Source organism: Gigantopelta aegis, chromosome 9 (genome assembly GCF_016097555.1).
Source record: "Gigantopelta aegis isolate Gae_Host chromosome 9, Gae_host_genome, whole genome shotgun sequence".
NCBI lineage: Eukaryota > Metazoa > Mollusca > Gastropoda > Neomphalida > Peltospiridae > Gigantopelta > Gigantopelta aegis.
Genome location: NC_054707.1, coordinates 33,307,921 through 33,321,233, shown reverse-complemented (window position 1 = coordinate 33,321,233; position 13,313 = coordinate 33,307,921). Strand labels below are relative to the sequence as shown.

At 34.1% G+C, this 13,313-nt stretch overlaps 1 protein-coding gene across 6 annotated transcripts in view; it reads left to right on the top strand.

Moving 5' to 3' along the window:
* Positions 1-13,313, top strand: part of LOC121382034 (Na(+)/H(+) exchange regulatory cofactor NHE-RF1-like) — a 98,451-nt gene that overhangs the window by 70,993 nt on the left and 14,145 nt on the right. For 3 of the 6 annotated variants that reach the window (XM_041511506.1, XM_041511502.1, XM_041511508.1), the window contains 3 exons: positions 475-540; positions 6,745-7,077; positions 10,412-10,477. In XM_041511506.1, the coding sequence (XP_041367440.1) occupies positions 475-540; positions 6,745-7,077; positions 10,412-10,477 (465 nt within the window). The remainder of the gene's footprint in view (positions 1-474; positions 541-6,744; positions 7,078-10,411; positions 10,478-13,313) is intronic. The other 3 variants (XM_041511504.1, XM_041511507.1, XM_041511505.1) reach the window with 3 other exon arrangements.

The following is a 13,313-nucleotide window of genomic DNA, read 5'->3' as shown; positions in this document are numbered from 1 at the left end:
GTCAGATATCTGCTTTATCCTGTGACGGTAAGAATGGGAAATTCCGTTAAGCTATGCAGAGTGGAATTTCTCATTCGGCCTAAACAGGATCAAGCAGATATCCGACATCGTTAACTAGTTATTATCTTTTTCCTGCTGACCATAAAAGTTATGGGGAAAAGCTATTATTTCTGTTATTTGAGCAACATTGTACAATGACCTAGGTCAAATGAGCAATTTTGTAATGCAGGCTATGCTGTCAACTAGAAAGATATGACGTAGCTCTACCCGTCATCATATTCTGTCAATAGAAATGGTGCTTGCAGGATAAAACATTATAAAATGGTCCTGTTCTTTTTTCTTTTCTTTTTATTGCTGGGGAGTTGTTAAACATTCCTTCTTGTTCTTTGCTGCTACTCTGTTTATCTGTTTTGTTGTGTTCGGGGTCAGTACTTGTGTGTCTAACATGTGCTAAACTATGACGACTGATTTCAGAAGGATCAGAAGTGCCAGACGAGCGTCCATCAGAGCCAGCCGCTGAAGAACTAGTCGCTGAGTCGGGTAAAACTGCTGGCTTTACACACTGGGGCTTGGTTGTCTTCATACTAACCTTCATCATTCCGTCTTCCTTACTTAACCGCGTAGAATCTGTTAGAGTGTGTCTCTAAACATAACTGCCAAACACTACAGCATCCAAAAGATGACAGTATTATTAAATTAACAATCTTTTGGTGTTGATGTTTATCAGAAGCTAGTACAACTGATGAATAAGTATTGTTGTTTTTTGGGGGGTTGGGGGGGGGGGGGGATTAATGCATCAGAAAGGAAACAATCTTTGCACACAGCATTTTGTATGGTTTATCTTAAAACTAGTGAAAAGCAAAAACATTACAATGATTGTGCAAAAATCAAATTCTTCAAATTAATCATTGTAGATATATATTTACCTGTCTTCACCATTAAGTTTGAAATTCATGACATTAAAAATTTTAAATAAATTAATGTCGGCTAATCTCGTGTTGTACAATGTAACTCAAAATTGTCATCTTTTAGTTCTGAAGAAAATGCATATACATGTATATAATATAAAACCTAATCAGTACTTGATTTGTGAATTTCTTTGTTATAGGCCATTGGCCTTAGAACAAATTGACCAATGGTCTATGAAAAAATCCATAAAACATCATCCAGTTTCATTAGACATAAATATTGGTATAGTTTTTCATATGAATGTTTAGGACACACTTGTAGGCATCTAAAACCTATTTCCTTTTTAATCAGGCTGCCCAACCAATATGATTTGTCATCAACAGTTAATAAGTTTTGGTAATGAAATGTAATGGATTATGATAAAAAAAACAAAAACAAACCTGAAGTAAACATTAAGTAGTAAACGTTTTACAAATGTTAAAATGTGTTCTTTGCAAAACTGGATGAGTAAGATTGAATTGGAGTAATTTTTAATGATTCTTTAAATGAATGTTTTCAAGAGCCTGATTGTATCTTTCCAATAGAATCATCAAGATCATCATCATTGTAAATTGTACCTTGTTGTAGTAGTGTGCAGTTATGTATTTACATCATGTAGTTTTAATACCTTGTGCTGGGTGTGGGTGGTGGATTTTAATGAATACTTACTAAGTATCCTGCCAACATGTTGTTTAAGCCTCCAGTGAGATAAACAGTAATGCGGTCTTTGTTCATATTCACCAACTGAAGATAATTAAGGCTGTCATTTTTTATCCCAACTTTAAGTAAACAAAATTACTAATTTAATTTAATTTAATTCCAAACAGGTATACATTTTAACAAAGGAAAAATAAAAGTTTTACAACCTCAGTTTATACTTAAGAAGTTAAAGTAACACTTGTGAAATGATGTTAAATTCAGAAAGTCATTTGCTCTGTGTATCAATTTCCAAAATAAACCCTGCATGGTTAGGTTGAATTCTTGTAAACTTTTGTTAATCTTTTGGTTAAAGTATTTTGTAGAACATAGACTACAAATTGGGTTTTCTTATTGTATTTTGGTTTTCATTTGGTAATTGGTATCTTGAAAATTTTATTAAAATTTAAAATAATTTGTTTTATATAAAGTCATATTGGGTTGTTGATTCTTGTTAAAATGATATGTTTGATACAGTGAAAATAAATAAGAATATGTATCAAACATATGACATTTTATACAAATTGGTGGAACTGTTCTCAATTTTATAACATAATTTGTACTGACAACTTACAAAAGGCATCTGCATGTGAAACAAATAAAATTGTTTGGGATTGTTGTTGATTAGCATCGACAGTAACTGATTTAATATACTAAAACATCTTCATAGAAAAACAATCACTAACAGATTCCTTTGGTGAAAGGAGTATACGAAAGTTTAAAATAAAAGACATTCTTGTGATTTTTAGATCATGTACTTGACATGTGAAGGTGGGCAGTGCATAAATGTGTCAGTTTGTCCATCATTATGAAATTATTTCTGTTTTATAACTCACTGGATATTGATCAACTAGTTTAGAACACTGTTCAAGACTTGTACGTTTGTGTTTGGTATTAGTCATAATGGGGTATACTACAAGCTGATCACCAGTACCGCCCTTGTATGGATCTGACCATATCTTAGTGATTTGGCAAAAGTCTTTTCATATAACAGGGATTACAATTGGAGCAAATTCCTTTTAAAATCACTGTTTGACTTAATTGCATTGGCTGTCATTAGTGGTTAATTGTTCACACACATGCATGCACACATACACACAGACACATGTACACACACACACACACACACACACACACACACACACGTACACACATGTACATATAACATATACATTATAAATATAATTAATGCTATTGCCTTCGGCAAACTGGAACATCTGTTGTATACATTCAAACTGTATGCTACATATCAATACATTTTTACAGACCTTTCGTTTTGTATTAGTAGTCTTGTGTCAACAGATGGTTCATCAAACTCCATTCATCATCATTCAATCATTTAATTAAATTTCTACTTCTTTGCATTGCTGTAAACAGGAATAAAATGCTTGTGCAATATATAGTGGAGCTTATGCCTGAGAAGTAGATTTTGTGCAATTGCACGTTATTTAATAGGTTTCATTAAAACAAATAGCGGGTAAACAATCTCTACATGTTTGTAGTATCTGCAGTTGCACATGAGAGCTAATAGTACACATTCTGTTTACTACTTCACCAGGAAACAATGTTTGATTTGTTTACTACTTTCCTTTGATACTGTAAGTAAATGATGTTTTACCTTATGATCAATATGGGTAGTATTGCATTTGGTTATAGCTTGGTAAATGGCAGTGTGTAGCTTTAAAAGAAAGAAAAATGACATTTCAGTAGAATGAGGACTAAAATTGTATTAATCTTTGAAAGCTGGGTGTGGTTAAAGTGTGGGTAGGACTATATTTGATTACACTTCAGTAAAATAGACTGTACACTCTAATATTGGAGGGCGGGATTTAGCTCAGTCGCTTGAGGTACTTGTATCGCAGGATCGAACCATCTCAGTGGATCCATTTAGCTGATTGGTTTTTTTCTCTCATTCCAACCAGTGCACCACAACTGGTCAAAGGCCATGGTATGTGCTTTCCTGTCTGTGGGAAAGTGCACATAAAAGATCCCTTGCTGCATTAGGAAAAAATGTAGTGAGTTTCCTTTGGTGTGTCAGAATAACCAAATGTTTGACATCCAATAGCCGATGATTAATTAATCAATGTGCTCTAGTGGTGTGGATAATTTTGACTTAGAGTCTCAGAAAGGAAACCACCTACATTAGTAGCTAGGGATCTTTTATATGCACCATCCCACAAACAGGATAGCACATACCATGGCATTTGATATACCAGTCGTGGTGCACTGACTAGAATGAAAGTGTGAATGAATGCTGTGCCTAGAATATGGCTTACACGGAGGCGGCACAGTGTACAAAATAGTGGTACGGCTCGTGGTTGCCAGACTCTCCTTTCAAATTACTTGTAAGGACATTTTCACAGATACAACAAATATAACCCCCCCACAAATACAAGTGGTATGGCCATGCCATACCTCTTAGAAAAGTGGTACATCCGTACCGGCCGTACCATTGGCGCCGCCTCTTTTACAAGCTATCTTCACAATGTAACTTGCAAGTCAACATCTAATATCATTCATGTAGCAGTAACCTAGTCATTTTAAGTTTTTATCTTACAAGGCTTCACTAGAATCAGATAGAAGTTAAAGTACATGCCACAAGTTTATTATTGCTTTTAGGCTTTGAGAAATAAATTTAGTGATTGGAAGTTATTTTTAAAAGTTAACGTGTGGTAGAGGATAAGAAAGAAATTTGTGGATTAAACATGATGTTAAGCTGGTTAATGGTTTATGACAATTCATGTACATAGATGTGGAAAATATGCAGGAATTAAAAATGCTATTTTTTTGGTCGGATATTTTAAAGTTTGAAACTTAAGAAAGTAATGTCATATATATATATATATATATATATATGAAAAGATTGAAATAAAATTTTAAAATCTTGATCTGTTTCTTCTTACTTTGCTGCAAAAGCTTTTTATGTCTTAGGAGCTATTACACAAGATTTAATTTATAATTATATACATAAGATTACATATATACTGACAGTATCTGTATTAAAAACGATACTTGTGTCCTCAGTTTGGCTCGACTGTTAAGATTAATTTTCAGCAGTACGATTTGGGTAAAGTGACAACTCCGGATTGGCTTCTAAAATTACAGATATATTTTTATAATATACCGGTAAGCAGGAAGTCTATACTTAAGTTAGTGAAAATGAGGCTGGGTGAGTCTTACAGTGTGTTCCTGCAGCTATGTTAGTCATACACAGTGTCAAAAACAACACTGACAGCTATGCTTTTCAGGCTATTATTAGCTTTTTCGTGTGTGGTATAAATTGCATGCAAAAAGTGTAGCTTGCATGAAAGAACGTGGATGAGTACAATCAGTAGTTACTCAAAACAAGCAACATTGTAGGCGTATGTAACTTGAAAAACAGACCACCCTCGGTGGTGTCGTGGTTAAGCCATCGGGCATTAGGCTGGTAGGTACAGGGTTCACATCTCGGTACCAGCCCCCACCCTCTTCACCCTCTTCTCTCTCACTAACTAATAACAACTATCAACTAACTCCTCTCCTGGACAGATGGCTCAGATAGCTGAGGTGTGTGCCCAGGACAGCGTGCTTGAACCTTAATTGGATATAAGCACACAAATAAGTTAAACTGAAATGAAAAACAGATTAGTTTATTACATAATGTGCCCACAAGAAGTCAAGTTTCAATTACAAACCTAAGAAAGCAAGCATGAATTGAAAGTGGGGAGGATAATTGGAACTTGTGTGATGGCCCCTGCAGCATCTGTTACAATTCTACTTGCTGTTATAGAAAAGCTGGCCTTTTTTTATCATGATTCTTTATCATGGTTAATGGTAGCTTTGCGTTATGTATCTGTACCCAGAAGCTTTTTCAATTCTTATTTGTATCACATATTCAATGCTTTTTTTCTATATGTAAACACTTGGTTGAAGATAATTATATTTGCATTGAATTAGTCTTGTGATAATGTAGTTGTTTTAGAGTTAAGAACTTCAGAATAATACTGAAGTTATGTTTCCAAATCAACAGATAGAAATGAGTATTCTTTATTTCACCAATGGAATTGTTATGTTGGACTGATGGTTAAACAGTATTTGCATGGAATTAACAATCAAAGTTTACAACACATTGGTTGAGGGATGGTTCTGAAGGTATGTTGTTTGGATTGTATACGTTTTATGTTTGTAACATTTGTACAAATGTGTGCAAATAAAACAGTTCGCTTGCCCTACTAATGACTGATTGTTGGCGGAACTTAATAGTTATTATTTATCATGCAGTATGAACACAAACTGCGTGTAGCATCTGGTTTGGAAATGCATACCTATTAATAAGATCTGTGGTGATACAATGAATTATAGATTAAATGTTTTTATAACAAGAGTTACTGGATTCCATCAGTTGAATATACTGTTTAAATGAAAGTGTGGGATATTCAGTTTTATTGACAACCAGTAAAAGTAAAATGATATGCTTCGGGCTATTATTAGCTTGTTTATGTGTGGTCTAAATTGCATGCCAAAAGTGTAGCATGCATGAAAGAACATGGATGAGTGCAGTCAGTAGTTACTCAAAACAAGCAACATTGTAGGCATATGTAATTTAAAAAACAGGCTGGCCTCGGTGGTGTCGTGGTTAAGCCATCGGCAAAAATAAAAGTAAAAAGATGTGCTTCAAGATACAATATAATTGTTACTTTTTATATACCATAAGCCACATTTGAAATTATGCCTTATGAAAATTATTTATGATGGAAATTGCATTTATAGCCTGTTTGATCAGTGCAACTTGTCTTTTTGGAATACCTGAATTGCCTTTTTGTTACCAGCAGTTTGATGTGAGGGTGTTTTTTTTACTTCTCTTTAATAAGTGCATTAAAAGTTTTTAAAAATGTATCAAGTATAAAAGTTGAATACACTCCGTGCTAAATGTATATGTAGCTTAATGTATGAAGCTTTAAATCACCTGCACTCGTTTATATCTAGCTGCGTCATGCTTTGAATTTCCTTACTTCTCTTTGAGCAGCATATTAAAGGAAAGGTGCAACTGATGGGAATCCCAGTGTATGTATGTATGTATGTATATATATATGTTTGTATGACATGGTTTGCGTTGAACAGTGGCCGTTTCTGAAGAATTGCCTCCAGCTCACATTGAAGATGAGACCACCGTTAATGATGCACTCGATGAACCACCTGCATACGAAGCGCCGGAAGATGAACCCCAAGCTTATGAAGTACCAGCAGATGAAGTTCACGCTTATGAAGCACCAGCAGATGAATTTGACGCTTATGAAGCACCGGCAGATGAAGCTTATGCTTATGAAGCACCAGCAGATGAAGTTCACGCTTATGAAGCACAAGCAGAACTTGAAGTAACAGAGAATGGAAAAAGGGAGGAATTTACCCAAGGAAGTGAAGTAGTGGAAAACACTGAAACATCTGCACCTGATGGTAAATTTAGACTCGACACAGGATTAAAACAAGGCTTACTCTGTTGGGGGTTTTGCATACTTAGCTGTACTTTACTGTATTCACTAGTAGTGCCTCCGATTAAATAATGCGAGTTTTTTTAATGATTGATTGTAATGATGCAAACAAAAGATATGAAAGACTAAATAAGGTTTTTTTATGTTAATAAAACATGGCAGAAATGGTGACGTTGGCTACAAAATCAATATTTTATATTAGAATAAAAATTTCTGTACATATTTTTTTTTTTTTTTAGCTCTGTTCTTCATTCATAAATACCAGGTCAGTCACATCATCATGTGTATAAATGCTGCAAAAGCCATAACCATCATGTTACAGATAAGTGATGTGGAAACTTGAATTGATGTGGAAAAAGCTATTTGTTTCTTTGTAATGTAATCTCATCATAAAGGTTACAACCAAAGACAACTTTTTTTTTTAAAGTACATTTTTGTTGTTACATATCTCAGTCTGTTATAACCATGATATAAAAATACTGGATGAACATTTTCTTTACTAATAGCATAATTAGTGTATATCCATAAAACAGTATTGACGGAAGGTTAAAAATGATAAGCAAGGTTTAATTTGTAATGTTTTGCTCAGTTGTAAATATCAAAACTAATAATATATCATAGACAATATGTTTTTTCTTCTTTTAATTTGAAGAACCTTTTGGAGTAGAGTTATATTAGCTACATGTAAACAGGTAACTGCGTAAAGGAAAAACAGTCATTGGCCAAGAGGTTCTTGTGTCAGCTTAGAAGGTAAAATAAGTTGTTGGCTTAGTATGTACATTCATGCATATTACTTAGGTTTTTCAAGCCCATGTACATCCTCCTTTCCCTAAATTATGTATATATTAGCTAGTTCATGTGTGTATTCTGTATTTAATCCCCAACTGCACTACATATTCTCCCAAACTGATTATACACACCATAATGTTGCTAACAAGTATTAAAATATAATATAACTACTACCTTGCTACTAATGGAAACATGTAGCAGGTTTCCCCTCTATGACTATATGTCAGAGTAACCACATGTTTGACATCCAATAGCCGATGATTAGTAAATCAATGTGCTCTAGTGGTGTCATTAAACAAAATAAACTTCTTTCTTAAAAAACCCACAACCAGGCTGGCCATGTCAGTGTTCTATTTCTGGAATAAATGGACTAAAGTATGGTACAGTATATTTGATCTTAATTCAGTGAACAAGGACTGATTTGACTTGACAGACTTGTATATTGTTCAGAATAATTTAGGGAACAATAATTGTGAGTGTAACATACTATGTAGGTCAACTTTTAATTATCTTTTGAATATTGTCTGTTTGATGAACTGACATTTGATATCAGTGCATGAAGGAAGAATTATGTTGCTGTTGATGACCTCATTGCAGTTCAAAGACTTGACATAGACAACATGAGTGTTATCATTGCCAAATGTGCAACATGCCATTGGCATAGTATACATGATTATTTATATTCAAGCTTTGGGTCCTACTTGGGTCCTGTGTTGGCCACTATGTAAGCTAAGATGCATGTTCTGTAATTGTCACATCAAGAACCAACTGCAGTGTCCATTGCCATGCTGTTGCAGGGAGTAATGATTTACTACATGGTCCCACAGATATTGTATGTGTGTCATATCAGGAGAATAGACTGGCACTTCAATTATTATGGTATTTGAGGCAGGAATACACCACATGGTCTATATACTAAGTTGTTTAGAGTACTGGACCACGCAGTGTCTGCGGGAAAGTGCATATAAAAAATCCTTGCTGCATTAGGAAAAATGTAGCGGGTTTCCTCTGACTATGTGTCATAATTACCAAATGTTTGACATCCAATAGCCGATGGTTAATTAAATAGTGTGATCTAGTGGTGTCATTAAAACAAACTTTAACAAACTTTGGACCATGTAGCAACAGTCCTCAGAAGATGAGGTTAAGCTGTCTGAGATACTATTGGTTGCAATCAGTTCTCCATGACATATCAAAAAAATCTGTAGTGCCATATTTCATTCTTCCCCGGATCAAACTGCTGGCCATGCCAGGGGTTGGAGCCGAGGGAGACATGCCTGAACTTTAAATTGTAATGGGCATGTAAAGCAAGTTTTGACTTGACATATTTCCTAACTTGTTTGTATGATTGTACATCAAGAAGATCTCTTGCAACTTCACAGGAACATCAGTAGCTTACATAGCCGCAATAGATTTTATTCCTCATTGCTTAGGGCAATTGTCACACTACTTTCGAACTGAGTTTGACAGTGCACAATCCAAACTTCGGTTAACTAGGCTTCCAATTTTGGTGGGTGTCTCGGTGGTAGAGTAGATATGGTCATTTATTGTCAAATGCCATGTGAATTAGGACAAGGAATCACCAGCAATCTCAAATAGTCATCTCTGTAATTTGAATAATTGAAATATGATCACTGATAGTGAGCTAGATAATAAGCCAGCCATCCAATTCATTGATGCTGATCTCTGGAACTAAAAACATTTAATATTGATATTGATTGCCTGAGCTTCAGTACTGATAATAGAAGTCATTCATCCACTTCCCCTGATGCTGCATGAGGTAGCCATCAACGATATGCATTTGACGGACATATTTCATATGTTGGTAACCAATAATGATATATGACTAGTTAAAATAATTCACATATATCATATGTAGAACTTTACATTTGACATATCAAGTATACCACTCTGTAAATGAGTCCCAAATGCTGATTTGGAGAAATTTTTTAAAAAGCCTCTCTGTTTTCAAATTCTATTAGAATCAATTTGGATTTCTGCAGCTTTCACAATGGAATGAAGAAAATCATACCTTTTTGTGGATTGTGTGTGTGGTTTTTTAAAAACAATTTTTCAAGTGACTAATCCACAATTTGATGCTAGCAAATAATATTATTGGGAAATGAATTTCTTTTTTAATAAATCTTACTTGAATGTCAAGACTAGATGTATGAGGGTGGTTTTTTCCGTATTCATGTTACAGGAATCTTAATTTGTTTTTCATAATTCTCATTTATGGGCATATTATTGAAATTAAATTTGTGGATTCCCATTAAAACCCCCAAGCCCTAGCCTTGTTAAATAACAATCAAATACAATTAAATCCTATTTGTCTTTTTATCAGAAATTCTTCACTGATACGGTCTGCAAAATCTGGCAATCAATTCTTTTGTTTTACCCCACTTTACAGAGGCGGAGGGGAAAACTCCTAATTGTTCTATGTTATCAAAAATTCTTGATCAATATTGTCTACAAAATCTGGCAAGCAAATCTTTTCCCCTACTTTACAGCAGAGGAGGTAGAGGATGAGCCAGCAAATGAGCCTGAGCCCGAGCCGGTGGTTCCTGAACCTGAGGGTAAACCTAGTTGTCTCCTGCATGGTGTTAACAAAACTAACCTCTTCACCAACTTGTCACTCTTAACATATTTTATTGTCTTCAGATTTGGATTTCTAATACAACAATTACCCCAAGAGAGTGTATAGAACTAACCTTGTTTGATCTGTTTGTGAGTTGCTCTAACACACAGTAATCAGAATTGTTGTTTGAATTCATATAGGTCTTGATGATGTTTTGTTATTAACAATTAGTGTACCATTTTGTCAATTCCAATGTACGTGTTTATTTTCTGTGATTATTTTTGCTTGCTTGTTTAGAGTTTTGAGATTGCTGTAGAAATAAGCAGATTTTTCACGTAGTGTTAAAAAAATACAACTAAACTAAGTCATAAATTGACTTTAAAAATTAAGTTAGAGGTTTATATTTAGACGATATGTACATTGACACATGACATGTATACTACTTGTGTTCTGTCATCCAGTAATTGCTGTATCTAATACAAAATATTTTTTGGTAAAATAAATAAATAGTTGTCAGTGTATGGTTAGTGAAACAGTTATTAAAGAAAGTTTAGAGCATTCAAATTGTATGATGGATGTTAGAGAATATTTGATTAGTGAAAAGTCAACTCACAAATTTTGCATTAACATTTGCTTTATTTGGCACATTCTGAGTTTCTTTTGATTTACATTCTTATAAACCAAGCAATGTAGAAAAAATAGTTAAATCTAACTTGCTTATGTCACATTTTAAATTTATTTTCATTTGCATAATTATGCCACTGTAGAAAATCAATGTCAAACCAATGTAAAATGTAAACAATAAGACAAAAACAAGATGCGTTAAGTTATTGTCAGTGTAAAAAGTTTCAAAAGTAGAAATGATGCACAAAAACTCCAAACTGCAATCAATATGAAGTGAGCAGTCAGTACAAATTATATGTGCATTGAAAACCCAGACAAATGTAGACACATTTCATAATAAGTTATCTATCCCAGGCCTTTTAGAAGTTTATAAAAATCCACTAGCCATGGGATCAGTGATTTTAAAAAATGTACTAGCCATGATTAAAAATTCACTAGCCCTACTTTAAATAAATACAATTTTACTACTAATCCTTAGATTGGGGTGGAAAGAGGGGGCAGGATGTTCATATTTACAAAATATGTAAATGCAGCATTTGACAAGGATTTTTTCCCACTTGTCGTCGGGCTACTTATAATAATTATTTACTAGCCCAACTTTGAATATCACTAGCCATGGGAGTGGGGCTACCATAGTCTAGAAGCCCTGTATCCTCTGTGGGGGATAAGAATTGATTTGTATTGAAATTGATAGATTTTACAGCAAAACAGTGTTTTACAATTTATTCATGAATTATGTCCATGGTTAAGGTTTAACTTCAATGTTGTGGAAATTGGCAAGTCATTTGCATGCCCATGCATGTGGATTTTGAAGCCGTTAATTAATATTAATTAAACAGATGATTTATTTAACAAATTTAATGCACAGTTATTGTTCATGGTTTATTTTGGCTTGGCATGTAGAATTAATGTAAACTAGCAATCAGTGGTAAAGTGTTCGCTTGATGCATGGTTGGTCTAGGATCGATCCCGGTCGGTGGACCCACTGGGCTATTTTTCATTCCAGCTAGTGCTCCACAACTGGTGTAACAAAGGCCATGGTATGCACTATCCGGTCTCTGAGTGCATATAAAAGATCCATTACTGCTAATCAAAAAGAGTACCCATGAAGTGTCGACAGTGGGTTTCCTCTCTTAATATCTGTGAGGTCCTTAACCATATGTCTGATGCCATATAACTGTAAATAAAATGTGTTGAATGCATCGTTAAATGAAACACTTCCTTCACTATAGCAATCAAGTAATACATTCACAATTTTTAATTCATAATTTGAATAATGCTTTTAATGAAGGATAGAACTTTTAAACTAACATTTTTGTTGTTTTATTTTGGTTGATTTTAGCATGTTCTAATCAGAATGTTTGTTGTTGATTTTAAATTATTTTAGAATCATTTTAATAGAGCATGTATTTTTTTTTCTACCTACAATACTTTGTAGTTTGTGAAATTTTTGTGATTTTAGAGATATTCATGTATAATGTTTTAAGATTGCTCTTTGTTAAATATATTGTTTCTTATAGTCACAATTTTATTAGTGGATTTAGATTCATGCTAGTCTGTATGTCGGAAATCAAAACATTTCACACAAATCTACTGCTTATGTGCTCAAATGACTGGGATCTGTTCTATACAGTAATATGGGGAGGGATTTGTGGGGAGGGATGTGTCTGGTGGGTCAGCTGAAATTAATTTACTTACATTTGGTTGCTTTTACAATCATTTTTAATCACCTGTATCACAGTTTACAAGGGATATTAAAATGGACATGTATCTTTTTGTCCATTAGAGATTCAGGAACACCACTTGAAAATCATTCAGATAACTTCCTGAAGCTTGTCACAAATATCACTTTAGTTGTCTGGTAGTGCCTTTTGCTATGAGAGAGTTTACAATTTCAACATTTGTTTCTGTTACTGTGGAAACAAATAGTGGGAGGTGGAGCATATTGACAGCTACACGTATGTTGTCTTGCATTTGATATATTCAAGAAGAGGTTGGTCCTTAACCATATGTCTGACGCCATATAACCGTAAATAAAATGTGTTGAGTGCATCGTTAAATAAAACATTTCTTTCTTTCAAGAAGAGGTTGCTATTCAACATTTCTGGGGATGGGATGGTAGTGCAGTAGGTTTCCTGCAAGTGGAAAGTTGTCTCTGTGTTATGGGTGTAACATTCTGATTCATTTCATTTGTGGGTTGCTATTTATTT